This window comes from Syngnathus floridae, chromosome 11 (genome assembly GCF_059516105.1).
Source record: "Syngnathus floridae isolate MCC-2025c chromosome 11, RoL_Sflo_1.0, whole genome shotgun sequence".
Taxonomy (NCBI): domain Eukaryota; kingdom Metazoa; phylum Chordata; class Actinopteri; order Syngnathiformes; family Syngnathidae; genus Syngnathus; species Syngnathus floridae.
The window spans coordinates 11,039,739-11,061,875 of NC_142423.1; the positions used below are offsets into that span (position 1 = coordinate 11,039,739).

A 22,137-nucleotide genomic window follows, 5' to 3' on the forward strand; every position below is an offset into this window, starting at 1 on the left:
CTTGCCAGAGTCACTTGACTCTCGACTGTCAAACCAGTAATCCAACACAACGAGCCAAAAATGTGCTCTAAATATTTACGCTCTATATTGAATCGCCTTTTGTGTGAATGTTATTAAGAAGCGGTGCACTGAAGAAGAACAGAGAGCGGGCAGTTGTTCTGGAAATGCCACTTTTCTCGGGTGTGCTAGCCGTGGAATAAGATTGGAGATTACTGCATGGAAACTTTCCAACCACACTAGTTCTCTGTTACCCGCTTGGCAAACTCCGACTTGGAAGAAAGGGCCCTTTCACTTTACAGCATGAATGTCGATTGGAGGATTCGAAAGGCTCAGTAAAACATTAATAAGGTTTTCTCCTCACAGTTTATCCCACTTTAACCAACAAGAGTCGTTCCAATAGAGGACAAATGTGCTAAATCGCCGTTCGCCTCTTGTAGGCACATCTGAAAGTTTTTACTAATTATGCCTCGGGCAAGATGTTTTGTGATCTGTCCATGCCTTTAAATATTAATTGCATTTTTTATGGTCTCGGTGCAAGGCAGTCTGGCTTAATTGTTCGGTAAATTATCAGAGCTGGGTTGTATTACCCAGCAGTCTGGCTCTGATAGGGAAATCTGGTAAGCCTTGAAAAGTGAAGACTTAATTATAGCCTGGACTTGAACTGTTTGCAAACGCTTCGTTCAAATCAACTGATAAAAGCCAATAACAAGTAAATTCTACACAATAATGTCCACTGGGTGGATTTAACAGAGACATGGTAATAAGATGTTATTTGGACTGGATGTCTCACGTAACGAAGGACATTTTATAGGACAGGCAAGGTGACTGTATCGATTTAACATGACATGACAAGATGACATCTAAGAAATTCTTGCTTCTCATAGCTGAAATGTTTTGACAAATTATCTCAGAAATGTAATTCGGTGGTTACAAAACAAACTATTATTATCACAAGGAACAACAGGGGAAAACCCTAAACAAAAACAAGTCTCATGCAGAGTCAAAAGCCAAATAATAAAAAAAACGTGATCATGTAGAAAACAGTAAAGATTTTTGAACGTTATTTTGCATGGATGTTATTTAAAAAATCCCCGTTGTGGGTATGCTGCTCTTTGCTGGATCAGAGATATGAACCCAACAGGAACGACATCAAACGGTCACGATGAAACCCAAAAAAATAGGTCAACTACGTTTTAGCGTAATGTTGGTAAAGGAGAAAGCAGTAAAGTCATTGACCATCAGCGTTTGGGTAAACATAATTATTAGAACGTGAAAAAATAATTTGAAGATCTTGAAATTATTATACTCTCCACTTCAAGTCACATCACTGTTTTATTTCAAATCCGTTGTGGGATTTGCAAATAATAACAACCATTGCATATTTTGGAGAGTTTATTTTAATATGCATCTATATACATAAACATTTACATTTACAACGCACTGTATGCAAGAGGTACAATTTTATGTAACACTTACGGTCTGGCAAAAAAATGAAATGAATGATAAATGTGCAAATATCACAGTTACGCTTCATTTGGACTCGAGTTTTCTTTTTTTTAAGTTGTACTTTGAGATAATAAATAGTTCACAATATGTTGTAAGCAAATTCATGTTTAGAATAAAATGTCATACAAATGTGACATTTTTTCGCTTTGTATTAATAAATTTAAATTTAGAACTTTCAGAGGAAGAACTATGAGGAAGTGTGAAACTTCAGATTTCGTCATTGGCAGATTCTGTCATGTAAATCAAGTAAGATTCAAACCAGCAGTATATTTACAGCGCTAAAATGGCACAATAGTATATTCATAATTTACCTCTGCTGTAATTGAACACCGTAAAAATACAAAATAGTTGAAAGCTATAAGAGCAGATAGAAAAAAAGCACAATTCTTCTGCTGACATAAGCGTAGTACAGTATTGTCTAACATTGTAACAATTCTAATTCGATATCAGGCACATTTATCATTAAACGCAAATTGCACTGAATGTAACAGGAGGAAATAAACTGGCACTTGATAAACATTTCCATAATTTCAAAAACCTACAAATGCAAAATATGTTCATTATTACAGAACTGTTGCTGAGGACCAGTCACTACATACAGTCTAGATGTATGGCCTACTTCACAATATATACCCAGAATAAGCTTTATTTGACACTAGCGAATGGCTCCGCCTCTTTTTTGTTGTTGTTTTAGCTGCTGCCAACAATTGAGGCTTTTACGAAAATGTATTGACATTCTTTTTGCAGTGACACCACAGTACATCCACTTGCAAAGGTAGAAAAATAGAAATCAAGTGGACAGACGGAGATAAAACTGTTTTAGTTCTCCGAGGGAAAAATGTGAATAAGATCTTATGTTGTCCTAGCTGCTCGTGAAGAGTGGACACTCAAGTGAAGACTTGGCACATTGAGGGAACACAAAGTGTGCCCTTGTTTTGATCTCCTTACCAGTGCAACTCTTTTCGACGTGGTTTCTCTGTTGAGCTTCCATGACAGGAGATATGGATGAAGATGACAAGACAAATCAATCAGGTTCTAGTGACAGTCCATAGTCAGAATGGTTTGTTTTGATCCTTAGCCGGTGCTATAAAACTGTAGCCTCCTCAATAGCGTTGACCCATCTGGAACACATAACAGAGAAAATAATTATCCAGCGTAACAAAAATATATGAAAGGATGATTCATTCATCCATTTTGTCCACCCCCAACCCCCACATGGGGCCATAATATGATGATATCGCTTCAGTAGCCGTGCCAGGTTTGATTCTTGTGACTTGATGCGCTCCATTTCCAGTCTCGAGATAAAAGTCAAGAGTGACGCTGACCTGCGTGCTGTGTGATGATCATCAGCCCTGAAGGTGTAGTACAGAGTTTTCTTGTGGTAGAGCTGGAACACGTTGCTACCCTCATCTCCCTCGGGCCTCTCGGTCAGCTTGACGGTGAAGCCTTGCAGAGGGAGACTCTCGGAGGCCACTTTATCCTGAAGGAATGTCCAGGAGTGTAAGTGAAATCAATTTTAAAAGATTGTCAGATAAAGAACAGTGAGGGCAAAGAGTCCCTGAAAAGGTCACAGAGGGAGTTCAGAGGGAAATGTTGAAATGTGAAAACAATGTGTGTGTATGTGTGTGTGTTTTGGGGCTGGTGTGGGAGACTCTGTGCCCCCTCACCTCACAGGCTGTGAAGGTGTAGAGCACCTTGTCTTTGAGGAGGAACCACAGCCGCTTCCATTTCCTCTTGCTCTTCTTTCGACGCTGTAAGATGCCACTCATGGTGGAGCCCTCCACCCCAACAGGCAACTGATAATACAAGGCCAAAAATCAATAGTGTGGAATATTGGAAAAAAACGTGCAAAATAAATTGACTGTCAACAAAATGTCAATTTTGTATCATATGCGCCCAAGCTTCTGTGGGTCCCAATTACTGGGCAGGTGGGGATCAATTTTTATTGAACTGGGTGTCACACTGATTATGTAAATACATTTTGAACATATGTGGTCATCATTGATTCTGTATTCAATGTAACATGTTTCCTCAATTTTCTGATAAAAAAACAAACGTTGCCTTGGCGCAATATAGATTGGGTCTCCATAGTAAGTTAACGACCTCTACTGGTCAAACTTTGGAAATGCATCCTGCATTCACTGTGGATGCCATGAATTCCTCAGTTGTTTCTCAAATGACATATCTCCCTGGTGGTCTAGTGGTTAGGATTCGGCGCTCTCACCGCCGCGGCCCGGGTTCGATTCCCGGTCAGGGAACTAACTTTTTGTATTAACATCCCAGCTGTGCTCCATCTCAGCCGTGTCCATGAGGACAAGTGGTACAGAAGATGTGTTGGTGACCTTTATCGGAACCTGCACAAAAGTACCACACCTGATTGAGGGATATTGTGCTTTTCCTGCTCTTCCAAATACTCTGCGTCTGCAAGCTTTGGAAGACAGCAGAGAGGGGACGACTGGCCCGGTGAGTCGGCGGACTTGAGTTGCCGCATGCCCCTGACATACTGCCCCCTATAATCAAACATGAGAACTTTTAAACAACCAAGCAACAGATTCCTAGACAATTATATGAGCGTCACCTCTTTTCCTGAGCTCGGCATAGCAGTGGTCACACACTTTGGCCACCCTGTCTTTGAGGTACTTGAGCGGATATCTATTCCTAGAACAAGCTCGGCACACTACCTGCAGGAGCAGAATACAAAGAATGTGTTTGTGATACAAACCATGTGAAATTAATTGAATAATAGCAACAAACTTTAGTAAAAAGATAAATAAATCTCAGACATAATATCAACTAGTGCAATGTTGTTGATGTGTGATTGCTAGAAACTAAATCTAACCTTGCCACAGGCATTGCAATGGTGTCGTCGAAGAGTGAGGCTGAAATCAGAGGTGCAGTTCATGCACATCATCACATGAGACACTGGCACCAAAACTGGAGCAGCTTCACCCAAGGCCATCCACAGTTTCTCACGGGCCTGTTGACAATGAAATTGAATTTGTCAGGACTCAGAGTGGAATTTTTCACTCAACAGAAAGTGTAGTTTTACTTCAAGTCTCACCTCATTACAGGGTCCCCCAAATGTACAGAGTCCCGCAGCGTGGTCGGCAATGGCTCGACTCAACGTGTGGAACCAATCCTCCCTCTCTCCGACTGAGCTGAAAAACAGCAAAAAAAAGACAATGTTTAATGAAAACATGATGACGATCAAAACCGATTTTGTTTTACAGGAAAGGGCGTTTCCAAATGAGAGTTTTATTGACCTGGCAGAGAGCGTGATGGTAATATCGGACATTTCGATCTTAAGGCAGTTCAGCACGTTGTCAAGAACAGGTTTGCTCACCTGCACAAAAGATTCCGTCAACAATCAACGCAAACATGACGTTTTGTGGGCATATTAAAAACAAATGTACCTTCATTCCAGACAGGGATAATGTGTTCTTAACCCTGTATTTGCCATCCTGCTGCGGGTAGGTGTACAGCATGATATCATTCATCTGGAGGAGGTCACACAAAAAGACAGTGTGTTGAAATTTTGAAGAAATTGTGTTCCTTATCATGATGGTCACAATGTTTTCCTCCTTTGCAGTATCTCCTATCTACCACAAGATAGTGCCAAAGCTATACAGATATTTTAAAAACCTCAACAGGAGATTGTTTTTTTTTCTGTCGTGCCAAGCAATTTCTGGCCCTTACTTCATTCATATGGATTATTTCCTTTCCCAGCGTTGACTCAACTAAGTAGCACCCAACTCCCATGAACACTAAGTGCAAAGTAAGGCAATGAAGGCGTTTATTTAGACGGAAGAGCACAGTATTGTTATTCCCTGAACACACCAAGCGTCCATTGTGTTGTGCATGAGAGGAATTTCATCCACCCCCCCCTCCCCGGTGAAAAAAAGAGATGACATAATTGGTCACACCTAACGTGCGTTCTAAACATCCGCTGGGACTATAAAGACAGCATCCAGGAATTCTTCACCCTGCGCTGGGTTCTGGGCCTCCCCTCGCTCTCCCAGCATTCTCACCCTACGCTGTCAAAGGAGGCTGGGGTGGGACACCTTCAATATAGCACAGGTGTCAAACTCAAGGCTCGGGGGCCAGATACGGCCCGCCACATTATTTTATGTGACCCGCAAAGACTAATTGTGCATCAAATTCGTGTGTCATTACTAGAATTGCAAATTGTCTTCACTTTTAATAATATCTTTTTTTTTTAAATGGTTGACCAGTTTTTACTCATCTGATTTGAACACGAGTTATTTGTCAGTTTGTTTTGCAGCTCTTACTGTATATAATATGAAGTACTCATACATTTATTTGTATATAATATGAAGTACTCATACATTTATTCGGGTTGACAGTTCTAATGGCCCTCCGAAAGAAGCTATGACTACAATGCGGCCCGCGAAAAAAAAGAGTTTGACACCCCTGATTTAGAGCACAAATATCAAAACTCAAGGCCTGCTCCTGCGACACAGTCAACTGTTCGTTTCTGCAGGTTGGCATAAGACACAAGTAATTAGTTATGAAACAATAGAGTGAACGTCTCTATTTCATGGGATGTGTTTGTCTAACACCCCACGCCCCTTCAAACTCTTCAACCTTCCCCTCCCTGCATTCTACAGCCTGTCTGGCCTTCACTTTGCTGTCAGTCCCCTCCCAATACACAGGAAGCCAGCATCCAGTGACCCACACCAAACATCCTGTAAGGAAGCGGTGCCCTGGAAAACAAGTCCTGAGAGGGGAGGAGAGTGGAGAGGGAGGCCCACGCTGGTGGGTGTGGTGCCCAGTGGAGATTTTACAACTTTGGCCATGTGCCCTTCCATAGTTTGCAGAATAACCTCCGCCCCAAAGTCACCAATATTTTTGTGGCTAACGCTAGCAGGTGCTCTTCGCTAAGGTGTCAAAATGACAACAAAACATTTAACAAGGTCTTCTTGCTGTTCTTTGTTTTTTTTCACCTGCTGGAGGACTCAAGCCAGTCAGTTATCAAGCCATTATCAAGCATTTAAAGAGAATGAAAAGAGCCACTTCAATTTGTTGTGAATCAAGTCAGCTGTATTCACACCCACAACGGCGCAAAGTTCCCTTTTAAATATGCGCTACACTGCAACAGCTTGCACGGGTGTGCGAAAATACCAAAACCAAGCAAGAATTTGGCATGGGAAGCTCTGGAGACAAAACACAATTTTAGAGTTTCATGAGACGATGCCAAGATCTGTTCAATATTTACTGTATGCTGTTAACCCCTTTCACCACAACAATAATAACTTGAATCGGAGCTGAGGAAAACAGCTAGCCTCACTTGGCCTGATCACAACGCCGCTAAATCTCACTAATTAACACACTGCATCTTGTTAAAAGCTTCTGTGTGTAGTTGCCAAGCAACCTGTGGACAAAGATGCATTGCACGCTGTCAGGAAATAGTGTAATTCTCCATAAAACTGCAAATTGTCTTTACACAATTGAGATGAAGTGTTGATTAGCTGGATTTAAGTCGAGCCAGGCTGGAACCACAGCACTTGCATTTAGCAAAGAGCTAAGAAAATTAACCGTTGTGTTTAGATAATTGAGGAGTAGCACAAGGTGAATTTTCAAAAATTAAAAAGATTTACCAGAAAAAGATGTCTTGGCTGTCGGCTTTTTCTCGAGACCTTCATGAGTGTTCCCTCTTTGACAAACATCTGCCAATTTAAACATTGTTAACCAACTTTGCTTTTGGGTTCTGATAGTAAACATGGCCAGATGCACGGCTGGAATTTGCTCACCCTGCCAGCCTTGAGAAGGTCCCTCTTGCCTTTCATGCTGTATTCGATGTGGACCATACGCAGCAAGTTCTCCTGGGACATTGGAGTGAGAAACGAGATGGCGCGTGAATAGAATGAAACTACCCTTGTTTGTTTGTGAATGAGCGAGAGGTTGGCGGGAAGGGATGTGATATGCAAGACTGAATCGTGAGGTGCAGAGATAGTGGGAGTTTGTGTTTACATTGTCTACCAGCCTCCGTCTGCGCGAGTGATAGTGCTGTGAGATAAACACAGCAGGCGAGCCAGCGCCAGGAACAAGGCGGTCTTGACAGTGAGAAGTCACCGAGACATGACGAGGGGAGGATTTTGAATTATCTCCATAAAAAACTCGAAGGAGGCTGTAAATCTTGTCCAATTAAACAAAAATCCCCTTTACAAAGACACACCAGGGATCTTTGCATGAGCTCAAAATGGAGGAATCTACTTCTAGTACTAAAAATTCTTTTTGGTGGATGTCCATAAAAATGTAATTTTTTTTATCGACAACGTGAATCAGCTCATATTTTGCTTCCATGTATCTTACCCCCTGTTTCAGATTATCATTGGCTTGGTCCGCCACTTCTGACACAATCACCAAGGCAGCTGCAACACAAACAGAAAAATGAATAGAATGAACATAAGATGCATCTAAAAAATGAAACCATCTTGATATCACTGGTTTACCTTGTGTGTCCTCATATTCTTTAGAATCAGGTGAGAGGTTGTTTAGGTAATCTGTGGATGGAGTCAAACACAATGTCATGATGTAATTACGATCCGATTACTGTGCATCTCCTTGAAACTTGGCCGTGTTTGTGTGTTACCTGTCAGTAGCATGCGATATTGCAGCACTCTCACGATGACCTGCAGCAGTTGGTGCTTCAGTGGCACTTCAGCATCCTCGGGACTTTTCCTCTGCAACATTAAAATAATATGAATCTTTGAATCACATGAGTTTTATAGATTAATGAAAAAAAATCACATCTCTCCAGTGTAACGCAAGGCAAGGTCAGAAGTAACCGAGCCAATTGTGTTAACCAAGGTGACCTTCACATCTTTCCATGAGATAAAAAAAAATCCCATTCCTTTTCTCCGATGACTCATTTGCAGGAGAAAGGGTGGCGAAAAAGCACACAATCAAGAGAGTATTGGAAAATCAATCAGTCTAATTGTCTCTGACAGGTATTTACACCCTAAGGGGTAGAACCCCCCCGCCACACACACACATGCACGATTTTTTTTCCCACACAAGTCATCAATGTCAAAAAAGTCCCTTTCTGTCTTTGCTCTCCCCCTCCCCATTCTTTCCTGACCACCACACAGGGAGTACAACAATTCCGATTGGTTAACCCACTTTCCACGACGCATCTGCTCTCCTCAAGTGTCGCATGTAAATTGTCATCCAATTGACACTTCTTCAGAGGAAGTAATTCGCCCGATGCGTGCCAGCGATGATAATTAGCGTTTTTGCTTGTTTGGACTAGTGAGCCGAAGAAGAAGAGCGATGCTTCACGCTGTGATGCAGACACCCGTGCAAACAAACCTACCTTTTAAGTCTCTTTCACGGCCAGCTGATTTGCTGTCCGCACACACAAAACCGATCTAATTGGGGAGTTGTAAAGCACTCTGCTCCTCTAATTACTTTCTGTCTGCCTCATTGCCCAGCTAGCTTGCCTAGCGAGGCATTCACTCAATTCCACCTGCTGCAGGGCGCTCTCTTCACCACCTTGACCTTCTTGCGCACGACAAAACAGGCCACGCAGGCTGTGGCCATCTAAAAATAGATTCATAAAAGCAGCTCCACCAAATCCATTACAATGGCATCGCCCCGTGGTGGCCAATGTTTATAGATGCTGCGGCAAACAAGGTCCAAGCTGTGGAGAGGAGGCACTAATCCTGTAAGAGCTTGCTGTGATCTGATCAGGCTCTCTAGATACTTCATCATTGTCACCACATCCGCAATGATATTACCAAACACTTCTACTCCGGGGCTTTACATCAACCAACATGTTGAGAGTTTGCAAAGTAGATCAAAAGCGACGCAATAATAATGAACAATATTGCCATGCATGAAAAAAACAACATTCAGCAAAATTGATAATTGAACGTTGTCGCTTCACCCATGCTCTCCCTCGACGCTCCTTCTCTCTCATTATGGAAGGGTCACACTCTCTACACTCGTCCCAAGGCGGTGCTCTGACATAGCAGAGCATCCATCACTTTTTTTTTTCCCCCACAAAAAAAAACTGCCTCACAAGGCGGATGCACAAAAATGTCCAAAGAGGGAAAATACAGAACGTGCATATGTGCTGGCAAGTGTGCTGTAAAACATGCCTGCTGTCAAGCCTCCTTTTCCCCACGTGGCATCTCTCACAGCAATAAAAAATAAAGCCTCCTTTGATCAGACAATATCTTTCGTGCTTCTCTTTAGGCGCCAATGAGGCAAAAATTAATTGATTCATTAGGCCCGACTTTTATGATTAATAGACAAGGACTTGAATGACAAACATGGACCAGGTGTTGAAAATATGCCAAGGATCGACACTGACAATATTTTCCAAATGTTCACTTCACCCTACTTTTTATGTAGATTAGCTCGTCTAGCTTTAAGAAAGTTTTTTCTTTTTTTTTCCCGGGAAAGTGCAGCTGCTGTTCAATATTCATGAGTGCAAACAGTTGGTGCATTGTCCACTCCTTTTTACCAAACTCGAACGACTTGGAACCGCTGTGTCTACAAACATCCCGTAAATCAACGTACGTGGAGGTAGTAAGGCGAATAGCTGAATGCCGTTCGCTCGCTCTAAACAGGGACGTTATTCTGCAGGCCAGCAAACAGCTGCATGGAAATGAGAATCTCATGTGCTTATCTTTTCTCCTTATCTTAATATCCTGCCGTTTTATTAAACGCTGTCAATGTTTCCATTAACAATGTTGTGCACATTTACTTTCCAAATGCTCTGAAGAAGTGAATGAAGAAAATATATAGAATACTGTCAAGCTGATTACTCCTTTCATCCAAACCTTTGCTGCCTGATTCTTTAAGAATAAAGACATGGATAAAAAGAAAAGATTTAGAAACTGTGATCAAGACAGAGGAAATGTCAGTCCATAGAGAAAGGCAGACACAAAAGAAATTTAAGGTCAAGTCTGTTGGATGAGTGCAAAGGAAGATAGCAGGTGGACAGATGAAAGCGAGGTGTCCTTTCACAAATATGGAAATTGAGTTTTAAAGAGCACGGTCAACATGGGCCTCACAATGGCGGGTTCCGGGTTTGAATCTTGGACAATTTACCTCAAATTTCTTGACAGTGCTGGCAAAGGCTGGGTTGACCTTGCAGCTCGCCTCCAGTAGAGACATGCTGCGATCGTACTCTGAGATGAAAGTATCAAACACCTTGAAGTCATCACGACGAGATAGGATCACATCCGCCACTTTCTGGCCTTCCTCCCTAGACACAAGAGCACGATAGAATCTCTATAAAAAAAAAAAAATGAAGTGCTTTTGGTAGTGTCGATGGTGATACGTACCAATGATCAATACGCTCCTCCAGCTCAGTGAGAATGTTGCTGTGGAGAGTTAAGACCTGCGGAAGAACACCTAATATCTCCTCCAACGTCTGATGGTCTAGAAGCAGACCCCCGTCCTCGGCCACGGTCTCGGCCACTGCTGGCCTGAAGTCCTTCACAAGATAAAATAAGTTGATGAGAGAAAGATTACTAGTAGGTTGGAAGGCATTAGACAGAAAAAGGGGCAGAGAGTGAGAAAGGAAGTGTGTCCACTTTCCAAAACATTAGGTACACCTGGAACATTTTAAAATAAAAAAATAAATAAAATGTCCCAAGATTCGCTCGAAACTAGCACAATATACCTTGAGTACCCAATGTTCTGTCCAGTGAATGTTAAAGAATGTGGAAAAGGAAAGGAAAAGGCACGAAGGTCAAGTCTTCCTAAACATCCTTCCTGCTGCCCTCCCTCCCTCCCTCCCTCTCTTCATTTTGGGCTCTGTCCAAGCATTCAGGAAGTGAGGAACTGTCTGCATGGGACACACCAGCAGGTGTTGTTGCGTAATGGCCTTGGTGCCAGAGCACTGACAGTCCACTGAACCTCTGGAGCCAATCACTTGTAGTTTAAAGTCCAGACATGAAGTGAATCAAGGATGTTCAAGTTAGTCATGGGATCATGTGCTGGGATTTCATTCCAGTTAGCATTCATCGCATCGGCCTCAGACAAGATCAGCCACATAGTCAAACATCTTCAGCTGACTCTGTTTCCTAGGTTACACAAACATGCAGGCACCGTCTCTATTTGGTACAACCTATCTCACTTTTCATCACGTAAGGCAACATGAGCCGCTTCTCCAGTCACGCTTAGCTGCTGTAGAATTTGTCCAGAGGTCAAAGGTTACAAATACAAAAATAGCGAGCCTTATATGTTGAAGCTGTTGTGCGAAAAGTTCTTTAAAAGAGGAGCACAGCCTCCCAGCACAGGCCCTGGAAATTCTTTGTGTTCTTGTTATTCCTTATCAGACAATGGAACAATAGCTCATATAACTCTCAAGCACCCCCCCCCCCCCCCCCCAACACCCAAAAAAACAAGCCACTGTAATGCTTCCAAGTAAAATGACTCCATTTTACGCACTTCAATTGTTGGTATCCAACCACACTAGCACACTTTTTTAAAAAATTAAAAGACTTCACACTGTTACAGAATAATGCATTCGTGGACCTTCAATAAATGTCGTCAATGTCTGATCGCGTCAGGGGAGCTTTCAGAATTTTGGAATAATATAAAAGCAGCACTGTTTCTATCTAGCATTGTCATATTTCTGTTAGATTGAATTTCTTGCATAATATTTGCATTCTTATAGTCACCAAATTATACCTCATCTTTCATACTGTCGCTGTGTCTAAATCGCTGTGCAGGTGCATGCATAAGAGATTCACGGTAACCTCGTTCAAGGTTAAAATACGGATGGCCTCCCTTGAGTTCAATGTCACGTTTCATTTTTAGCAATACTCCATCATGAATGCAATTTATGCATGCGTGTTTGAGAGCTCGGGGCGTTTCTTCGAGGGGGCGGGGCATTGAAGTGAGATGATGTTCAAATCTTATCGTAGCTTTTTGAAATCCGCATACTTCAGCTTTAAGTGCCGTGGCAAGTTGCCCCTCCAATTTTGACTATCAGGTAAGTAAAGATACAAGGACAATACCAGAAGGCGCCTGCATCGCTTGACAACTGACTACATGTTAACTTTGTCAGAACCAGGAAGTAGATCTCACTGCAACAACATTGATAAACCTCAGCAAAGCTTTACGGCAGGGGAGGGGCGAGGGGACGCAGACAGAGGCCAGGGGAGTAGACTCGCATGATAAAATGTTATCAGGGGGTTTTCAAGAAAGTGGAAGAGGAGGGGGTTTTTACCTCTTGAAGGTACTTGAGGGCACGGACATGTCTGCAAAAAGACAGAAAAGACAAAATGAAATGAGAAATGGAATCTTCCTCAGAAATTTAATGGGGATGAATATTCAGAGCTTGTTTGTCTCTCAGTAGTTCCACAAAGTTCTTCTATCTGGAGGTATACATTATGTATGAAGGCGAACCCACGTTAGATGATTAGTTAAAAGGAAAACAGAGCGAGGATGAGATTGCTACTCTGCATGCAGCCTGATGGATTAGTTTACACGTGGGTGACATTACAGCAGGCAGCCAAAAAAAAAAAAAAAAACACCTTCGGGATGCGTGCTTTCGAGTGTGATGACACCACGGCGATACTCACAGTCGTTCCGAATCGACGAGCTCCTTGGCGACATAGAACGCTCGGGATCGCCCATCAGTCTACGTGAGAGCGATGACAGGTGAATGAGCGCAGCTAATGTTCAAAGTGCACTTATTGCTCTCAAGCATTAACGGCAGCGGCTATACAGCAACCAAGGGGACTTATAAAAAAAAATCTGTAGTTTTTTTTTCTTATCTCTGCTGTCAGAATGAGACTGATTATTTCATTTAAGTGCAGCATGAGGGCCCTCTCGAAGATGGCACTTTTAAACACTGATGCATTATGGATGAGCAATGGCAATGATTTATAGGCTAATCAAAAGGCCTCAACACATCACATTCAAACCATTTAGAGGGTCACTGTACTTTTTCTCCGTTATGCTTTTTGAACAGGAGCACTTTGAAAACGATTTCAATTCAATATAATTATTCCTCGTAGCATCTAATGTCCATTTTGTGCTATCAATTGCCAAGCTGCAGACCAGAGGATTAAACAGGCAGATTAAAGTGCGGCATAATTTTTTTCGTTTTTGTGCCATAACTCACTTGTCGATCAAGGTTTTGCTCAGCAGTCCCTTCTTCCTCTTCCGAGGTACGTCCATGGTCCTCCTCAGCTGACCCAGCAGAGACTGAGCTCAGCGGGAAAGGTTCTGTGTAGGCACTGCAAGACCAAGGGAGAACATCATGATAGCCAATCCGGAGTTGTTCTTGCTTGTGAGGGTTAAGAATCTTCTTCCCACATGGTGAAAAGACTCTAAAATGTCCTAAAGTGTAATTATGCGTGAAAATAGTTGTCTAAAACTGGAAGGGGACTTGTCCACCTCTCGCCTTAAATCAACTGGGACAGGTTCCAGCACACCTGCGGCCTTTGTGAGGATAAGCTGTACAGAAAATGGATGCCGGATGGTGTTAGCTGAGTATTTCCATTCCTCATATGCAGCACAGTGCCACATTTTAATCCCTCCCATCCCCAATTCATCCTTTTATCGCCGACAGTGTTATGTACGTACAGCGATAATCCTTCAGTGTGGTGGAGAAGGGCTCCGGAGGGTCACACTCTAGGTCAGTTCTCTCGTAATCCCTTAAATGCTACCTGGAGTCATTTATGAAAATTCTCCTAACCATTAACATTCACTTAGTGTGCTTGAATATACTCCCCTTACGAGGATGATGATCTAAAAGCAGCAACCAGAAGGTACCCCGGCAACTCCCTCCAGAAAAATGACAATTTTTGAAAATGTCTTCTCAATATATTGTATTTGATTACGGTGGGTGGAAAAAAAAAACGGCACTGCCTCATACTGAGTGAGAGTTGTTTCGAATAATGACGCCACATGAGAGCGGCTCTTCCAATCAACTTGGCATTCTTGTCTCATTTATTACAATTTTGTGGCCTGATAATGAATAGAACCTGCTGTCTTTTAAAGCTCCGCTGTGTACGTCACATCATTTTGTGTACTCGAGTACATTTGAATCTAATAGTCCGACACAGACTCCATTTGGTGGGCTATTACACATGGTGGACCTCAATGAAGATAAAACTCTTTGGTCTCCAGGGTGATGTTGTCTTCAAATATATGATAGAAGCACTTTGCCAGGGTTGTACGATCGTAAACAAAATCAACCAAGATAATGATGATGAGAAATTATTGAGAAGCACGATTACTTCAGACGTAGAGAAATAAAAAAAAATGGTTAACAATCAAAAGGTATAAAAAATACATTTAAACATCTTTCAGGAGTTCTAATGATTCCTTCAGGCAACCAGCCCATTTCCTCAAGACATAGCCTCCATGTTGGAACATAGAAATCCCTTTAACAGGATCGTTAGTATGCCAGCAGATTGTCTTTTATAACACAACAAAGTAAATCTACTGTGTCAAATTTAAAGGACTAAATGCTTTTCTGGAAAATAAAACCTATATTTAAATTACTTGACGACAATATGTAATTCAGTTGAATTAAATTATATTAGTCCCAATCACAAAAGTGTCCTCCAACTTCGAATGGCGCTATTACAGAAAATAGAGAAAAGGTTGTCCCGCCTCTCCAGGCAACAAAAGCAATACAGATGGGGGAATTGTGAGAAGTGAATGCTTTACTTTCAAATTGCTTTCTGCTTTTTATAACCATTGAGCATTGCCCGAAGCACTCGTGCTTCTAATGTGCTAGCGCATGATGTTCTAATAAGACACACTTCTCTCGAGCTACCTGTTACGTGACAGGTAAAGCCAAAGATTATGGAGTCATAACTTGCCCTTAAAATTCCAGCACTAAAAAAGCAGTCTGCTCAGTCTGCAAGGTTCCATGCGACCACCCCATGGTGACAACATTCTTGGACATCTATCATGTCTCCATCCCCATGTGCTGCATTTCCTGTAAACAGGCTCTAGGCTGGGCGTTTCCTCCCCGGGGATGACCTGGCAATGACTTAAGAATGCCTGGCACGGGGCCTGCCAAAAACACACCCTGTCCACCGCCTCACTGCGGAGCCGCCACCCAGAAGTTACAACAATACACATAAGGGAACACTTTCATCCCGTAACGTAACACAGGTCATGACGACCAGAGCAGCCAAACGGTTTCTACCACACAAATAATTCCATTCCAAAAATTAACTGTGCATAAGATGCAACTCCACATTTGCTTTGTGAAGTGATGAAAACTGACATTTGGGGACAATGAATGGGCTCACAGTTGAATAAAATCACATATCGTGCACTTTCTTTGCCAAAAAGTTGTTTACTGCTCATTTGTTTCCAAGCTGCTAATTGGCTACATAAGAGTGCCTTCTCAGCATGGGGTGCCATCTTTGACAAAGCACAAGCACACTTTACACACTTCACACACACACAGACACACACAAAAGCTTGGCTCACGTTGGTTGCATCATCAGTAACGATCACACATCGTCCTAACACGACTATTTAATTAAGCTGATGAAGTCATAGCAATATTTTTTGTGACTACATTTGGAAATACTTTGGAGATGGCTTTGTCCGCAGTGCTGAGGCAATTTGTTTATGTGACTGCTGAAATCTTTTATTTCTCCTCTGTGAGTGTACAATGCATTTTGTTGAGGTCTTTTGGAATTTAACAAATACATTTGCATATATTTTTTAATATAATAGAATAAAGTAACTCATGTGCACTCTCTTTGCAACGAATGCATCGTAAAAATCCAAATGTTGCAATTTATGCTCATATTAAAAACAATTTCCAAATAAGTGGGCTGTTAATCTTGATGAGAAACGCTATTTTTTTAACACTGTCCATTTCTCTCCACAGTCCAACAGCGATAAAAGATTGTAGTCAAGATAGCATTCATTGCAGAATAAAAAAAACTGAAAGAGAACGGGCGTTCAGGACATAAACATTGCCATAGGGTTATCTACTCCAGTAATTATTTTGCGGAGTTCTCAATAATGGCTCTTATTTTTGACCACACACGGGTCATCAAGCACGACGATTTAATTAAGAACACAAAAGCTTGTGGCCTCGCAGAAACCGAAGCTTATGGTCAGGCTAATTTGGTACCGCGTGACCACGGTGATTCCTCACTCCATCGCACGCTGCAGTAGAGCCCGCCGTCCCCTGAGGGTCCAATGAATGAAAGCGAGAGGCACCCGTGAGAGTGCTACTTTAATAAAAGCACTTCTAAAGTTAACCATAAGTGTCAGGTACAGGAGAGCAATCACACACAAGCCGCTTCCTCCCTTTTCTCTGCCTCTTCATTTACTTTACCACATCTATCAAGACGTGTACTGCTCTTCTCTTCTCATTTCTTCGTGAAAAGTATTCCTCTCCTGCTACTAACCTCCCTCTGACTTTTAATTGCAGCCAATAATGATTATCTAATGTGAATAATCCCTGCTCAGTGAGCTATTGCGTTGATCATTTTCATCCATCATAGGAGGCAGATGTATCCAAAGTGACCTCTAAACGTATAAAGCATTAGGAAGCTACCCCACAAGGGCTATCCCAAGAACCACCCATGTGCTCATCTCTCATTTAACAGACTTTTACGACATCGTTTTACAGGAGGCGGAGCTCGCTCAGCCACTATGGAAGTCTCTACGTAACACGTTCGCTCGCCACTAAAGGGTCAAGACTGCAATTGGAGTGATTCTTACAAGACTGCAAATATTGCAGGTGAGCACAGACTAATCATTTGAAAAGAATGTAGGCCTATAAATTTCGGTCTTGCTATGTGGATTGTAAAATGAGTTGAAGCGGAAATTTATATAAAACACGCTAATCACAAAAATTGGTTAGCATAAAAATACTCAAAAAGATCTTAAGATGTATCATACCTTTCAGCGTCTGCTTTTGCCGGTTTGCTGTCGATCCCGGGGAAACTATTCATGTCGACGTATCCGTCGTTCTCATTGCAAGGAGCTGTCATGCGATTTGGATCTTCGAAAAACTCGGTGACAGTGTGCGATCTGGCGAGCCTGCCTGGAATTTGGATGTTCTCGTAGTCTGAACTCATAGCAGGAATGTTTTCATAGTCAGAGGTGTCGGCACTGGGGAAGGAGATTGAGCGGGGTTTGGTTAAAGGCAGCGGCATGGCGGAGCGATGCGAGCGTTCCTCGAAAGACTCGACTCTGGAAACGCCTCTTCCGTAAGCTTTGAGGTGACCTTTCCTTCTCTGGTGATCTTTGTAGAAGACAAATGCGGATGGCGGTTCTGAGGGAGATCGCTGGGGGTTTACGATCATAGTCTGGAGCTGAGGGGAGCCGGAGGTGCTTCTACGGTCGAGATCTATGACTCGTGTGGGGCCGTGATGACTGGACTCAGAAGAAGAGCGAGAGGAACGGACAGAACCGTCAGTAAAACCTTTCGAATCCGTCTTCCTCTTGAACTTGAGAGCCAGAAAGCGTTTAAAGGAGATTTTCTTCTTCTTAACTTTGTCATCGGGTTCATGCTGGATCAAAAGGGAAGGTGAACTCTTTGTTACCGGTCTCTTGGTGATGTAGGCGAGTTCAAAGGGTGGAGGAATGTCCACCAGAGAGGTTGGCGTAGAAACGCCGCTGGATGATTGGTGACTACGTTGAGAGAAACTTCCAGAAGAGCTCATGACACATGGAAGCGAAAGAGTGTCATCTTTCCTCTTGCTCCTAATCTCATCAATTATTGTTTGTTCAGCCAAGGACAATTCTTGACTCCCCGCTGAGCGAGAGTGCAAAAGGAACTGACGGGATTTTGTAGCTGGGACTGAGCAATTGTCTCCAGTTGTTTGGGACTGGCTGATTGGTTCATTGTTGGTCTCCAAGGATACGGTGTAGTAGTCATGCGTTTGATACTCGGTGGTGGTTTCTTCCGGCACAGTCTCTGGGACGTAACCCGGGACTTTACCAGAATAAGAGCGAGAACGTGACACGATGGTCTTCTTCTCTAGGTTCAAAAAGTTCTCGCCCTCAGAGTCAAAGCCAGCCTCCTCGTAAATATGCTCTTCGCTGTCCGAGTCGGTGTCCTCGTAGAAAGGCACAATGTGACAATCCAGTTCCTCGATGTCTTCTTCAAACGCCTCGGTGGTGTGAGCAAAGACGACCCTGTTGGTGAGCTCCGGGGTGCGGCCCAGGTCCAAATCTTTCGGCACGGTGATGTTGCATAACCTGAGACGAGGCTGGCAGCTTCTTCGTTGACTGAGAAAGGCCTGTTCCCGTTGAGCCGTTCTTTCTTTGACGCTTTTCCCCTTCACTTGTTTCTTCTCTGGCTCTTCCTCTTCGTCCTCGTCACCTATCTCCACATAATCTTCCGACGAGGCACATTCCAACTGCTCAAAGTCATCAGCTTTCGGACAGGAAGACTCCTCAATGTCTGCGTACTCATCTGCTGACTCAGCGTCCTTTGCTTTGTCTTTCTGCTGATCGCAGCGTTCAGCTTCGTCCTCAACCTCATCCTGATCAGCGAGGGCTTGCTTATCTTCCAGTTGGTCCACGTCATCCGACGATACGTAGAAAGGCTCCGGGTTGGAAGTCTCGGATGTTTGCTGAACATTTGATTGATTTTCATCAGTTTCATCCTCGGCCCACTCAGGGTCAGCGGTGCAAGTTTGATTTGGCGGAACAGACTCGATGACAGAATACGGGCCAAAGACATCCTCGGTGCTGGACGTGAAACGGAAGCATCCAGAGACATCTTTGGTGGCCCGTTCCGGTTGCCATACTTCGGCATCACCATTTTCAGCCGGGTCACATGACTCACATGTATCACTGGTGTCATCTGCAGGGCCAATCACATCGTAGGGATACTCTTCGGTGACAGTCGGGAGCGTGCGGAACCCGAATCCAAATCTTCCGATTTCGAGCGTGTCGTTATCTGAGGGCAAGTTAAATTTAACACAGTTTGTCTCAAGCTTTGCACTCAACTCTTGATCGTTGCTTTCTTCCTCCTCCAGGTTTTCATTTGCAGGAGTCAAAAGAGAAACTTTGCTTTGGCCACCGTACGGTTGAGTCGGATCATCGTCAGGATTCTCATCGTCGGTGGTGTCTGCAGTTGAACCTTCATCTGCTCTCACTGTGTCTTCAGAGCCAATGCTCTCAATCTCATTATCGTTGTTATTATTAAATATTTCCCCAGTATCAGTTTCGCTATCACTCACTTCCTCCTCTATCTCGGGTTTTCCCTCATTGTCCTGTTTTTTATCAGCCGTCTCATTAAGATCCGACTCCTCGTTAGAATGAAGCAGGTCTCCATTAGTGAGACTCTCGCATTGCTCCCCCTGTGGCACAAACACATGGAAGCCTTTGGGTTTGGGGGCGACGGGAGGTTTTGACCCATGCACAGGGGGACAAGGCCTTGGCATCAGCTTGGACTGCACTCTGATGGTCAAATGACTTCGGACCTTCGGTCGAGGGACTTGCAGCGGATTTTGGAAATCTGTCAAAAGAGTAAAAATCCAATGAAATCCTACACAAACACTTGGTGAACAAAAACACAAATAGGGAAAGCCGTGTCCTGTCTACTAGTCAGTGACATGCAAAATGCTGCGGGGAACATTATCAGCAGGAAAAACAACAGAACCACAGCGTACTTAGAGAAACAATAACATCTCCTTGTCTGGGAAATGACACATGCCTGTTGGAGGTTCACACTCAATGGTGCCTTGTCTCTCACCCCAAAGAATGCAGAAGAAATACCCCAAAACAAAAGAAATGCACAAATATGTCTTTTTAATTGTAATTGTGAGGTGTACTCTTCTCTAAAAATACGACGTGAAGATCAATTCTTATGAAGTTTGGAATTATCATGCAACACACCCGTTCCTAACATAGTGCACACCCCTTGTCGCTTCCTGTTATTGAGCACCTGCCCTGACGCACATCCTATTAGACACTGTGTCTCGACATATCCATCACTTTTCGTGATATCCTATTTGAGATCCATTTATTGAAAAATCTGTTTCGTTTTATCCGTGCTTTTTTTTTTTTTTTTTTTTGAAGGAGTCCACACAGGATGTCCACGGGAAGGACATTAGCAGACCCCCAGTCACCATGAATGTCTAACAGTACACATTTTCACGACACAAATGAACTTCCTTCTGCTCATTCTTCAACTAAAAGCACATAAACACACACGCACACACACATGGTTGCTGAAAAGGCTCTTTGAGTATGTCAAAGAACAATCAAACAAAAGAAAAACAAGGGTCCCAGGCTGACAAAGCACACAACAGGATATGAATTATGCAACAAGAATTCAACTAAAGCAAATGTTTGAAATCAAAAGAGGTGACGGACAGTAGGACCTTAGCAATTCCTGACACAGGAAACGATTTGACAATGTTCACATAGTTAATTCCGACCTGTGCAGCCGTAACAATACCACTGTAGTCAAGATTTTTGCAGAGCCAAGCTCATGTTGACCATTCAGCAAAAACTTGTGAAGGCGTTCTTTTTTTTTCAAGTTTAATTTGCAGATGACCTCTGAGTTTTCATATTTAATTTTCCTGAATCTCTGCAGATATTGAAGTTACTTAAAACCATTTTTTCTCCTCAAAATGGGTGACATTATCCTAAAATAATTAAATTAATATAAACAATGAGAAGTTCTTCGGGATATTATATTTGCTCCTGAAGTAACCACGCAATCATTGCTCAGAGTTGAATGTGACTTATTTTAGTACCTCGGAGAGGGAAGGTATTCAGTCTTTCAGTAATTGATCAATCTGAAAAATAAAATCACCCACTGGGCCATCCCTCGCACAGTCTCTCAAACATTAGCACTTTTTTTATTATTGACAGTGAAATAAAAAATGAGCAACCAACCTGTGTTCATTGTGGGACATCATCATCCACGGGAGCCGAGAGTTACGCTCATTTTTCGCTCCACTGACCGCATCGTCCGCAAAGTTAATCCACAATCAATCGGAAAGACCCTGTTGGCACAATCAGGTTTCAAAAGCTGAGGCAGATCATTTCGTCTCGTTTCTGTGGACAGATGATGTTGCGCCTCCCCGCGTAAAACCGAAGCTCGATGTGAGATGAGCCAGCCGGTGTGCAGCGTGCACCTCCTCTTCTGATGCTCCACTCAAGTGAGCTTCTGTGTGCAGCTCTCTTTGGTTTCCTGACTGAGGCAGGACTTGGTAGAGCGCAGAGTCACCACAATGTAAAGAGGCGTTTTATTTCCTTACGCAAATCAAACATTCGTGTTTTGGGATATTTGGAGCAGGTCACTGTTTGGCTATTTTTACATTTGTTTCATGCCCCACCCACACCATTCACCGACTTGAATCCACACAAGTGTGGAGAGCAATGAACTATTTATTTATTTATTTTTTTATTTTTTTATTTAAATTATGATAACGAGCAAATAATACATTCGAACGCAGCCATTAAAATCCCCACACTAGTGCAAGTTGGCTGAGTAACCAAACCTTCTTTGTGCTTGCTGGCCACCAATGTGCCTAAAAATTGAAAATTAAAAGTTCTTTTTGTTCAAATAAAATATTGCCATTTACTCTAGCCTATTGCCAAACATGTACATTTAGCTTTTAAAAATGAAAATTATAATAATATATTTTCATGCTTACAGGTAGGACTCGAGGAATTTTTTTCCTC

At 42.7% G+C, this 22,137-nt stretch overlaps 1 protein-coding gene and 1 non-coding gene across 3 annotated transcripts; one reads left to right on the forward strand and one right to left on the reverse strand.

The window, feature by feature from the left end:
- Nucleotides 1–1,374: 1,374 nt before the first annotated feature.
- fgd5a (FYVE, RhoGEF and PH domain containing 5a) lies at nt 1,375–21,882 on the reverse strand. Of its 2 annotated transcripts, XM_088388755.1 has the most exons (21): nt 21,346–21,872; nt 17,386–19,957; nt 13,619–13,733; nt 13,074–13,132; nt 12,719–12,749; nt 10,824–10,975; nt 10,588–10,744; nt 8,120–8,210; nt 7,980–8,030; nt 7,840–7,898; nt 7,278–7,349; nt 7,125–7,193; nt 4,920–5,003; nt 4,770–4,849; nt 4,568–4,664; nt 4,346–4,483; nt 4,085–4,187; nt 3,880–4,016; nt 3,174–3,302; nt 2,832–2,986; nt 1,375–2,627 (listed from the first exon to the last, which is right to left on the reverse strand). In XM_088388755.1, the coding sequence occupies exons 1-21, from the start codon at nt 21,353–21,355 to the stop codon at nt 2,591–2,593; spliced, it is 4,398 nt and encodes a 1,465-aa protein (XP_088244881.1). In that variant the 5' UTR covers nt 21,356–21,872; the 3' UTR covers nt 1,375–2,590. The 2 variants fall into 2 exon arrangements, with proteins under 2 accessions (XP_088244881.1, XP_088244882.1); XM_088388756.1 differs by lacking the exons at nt 1,375–2,627; nt 2,832–2,986; nt 3,174–3,302; ... (1 more) ...; nt 4,085–4,187; nt 4,770–4,849 and having other exon boundaries at nt 4,344–4,483; nt 21,346–21,882.
- Nucleotides 3,693–3,764, forward strand: trnae-cuc (transfer RNA glutamic acid (anticodon CUC)). Its single transcript has one exon. It is a non-coding gene; the product is annotated as a tRNA-Glu (tRNA).
- Nucleotides 21,883–22,137: the final 255 nt, after the last annotated feature.

What these genes read in the sequence shown, in the direction of transcription:
- fgd5a (XM_088388755.1), bottom strand. An exon ending in ATGATAATCTGAAACAGGGG is followed by an intron (nt 7,350 to 7,839) that starts GTAAGATACATG and finishes CCAATGTCCCAG; the next exon opens with GAGAACTTGCTGCGTATGGT. An exon ending in ATTGCAATGCCTGTGGCAAG is followed by an intron (nt 4,188 to 4,345) that starts GTTAGATTTAGT and finishes CTGCTCCTGCAG; the next exon opens with GTAGTGTGCCGAGCTTGTTC.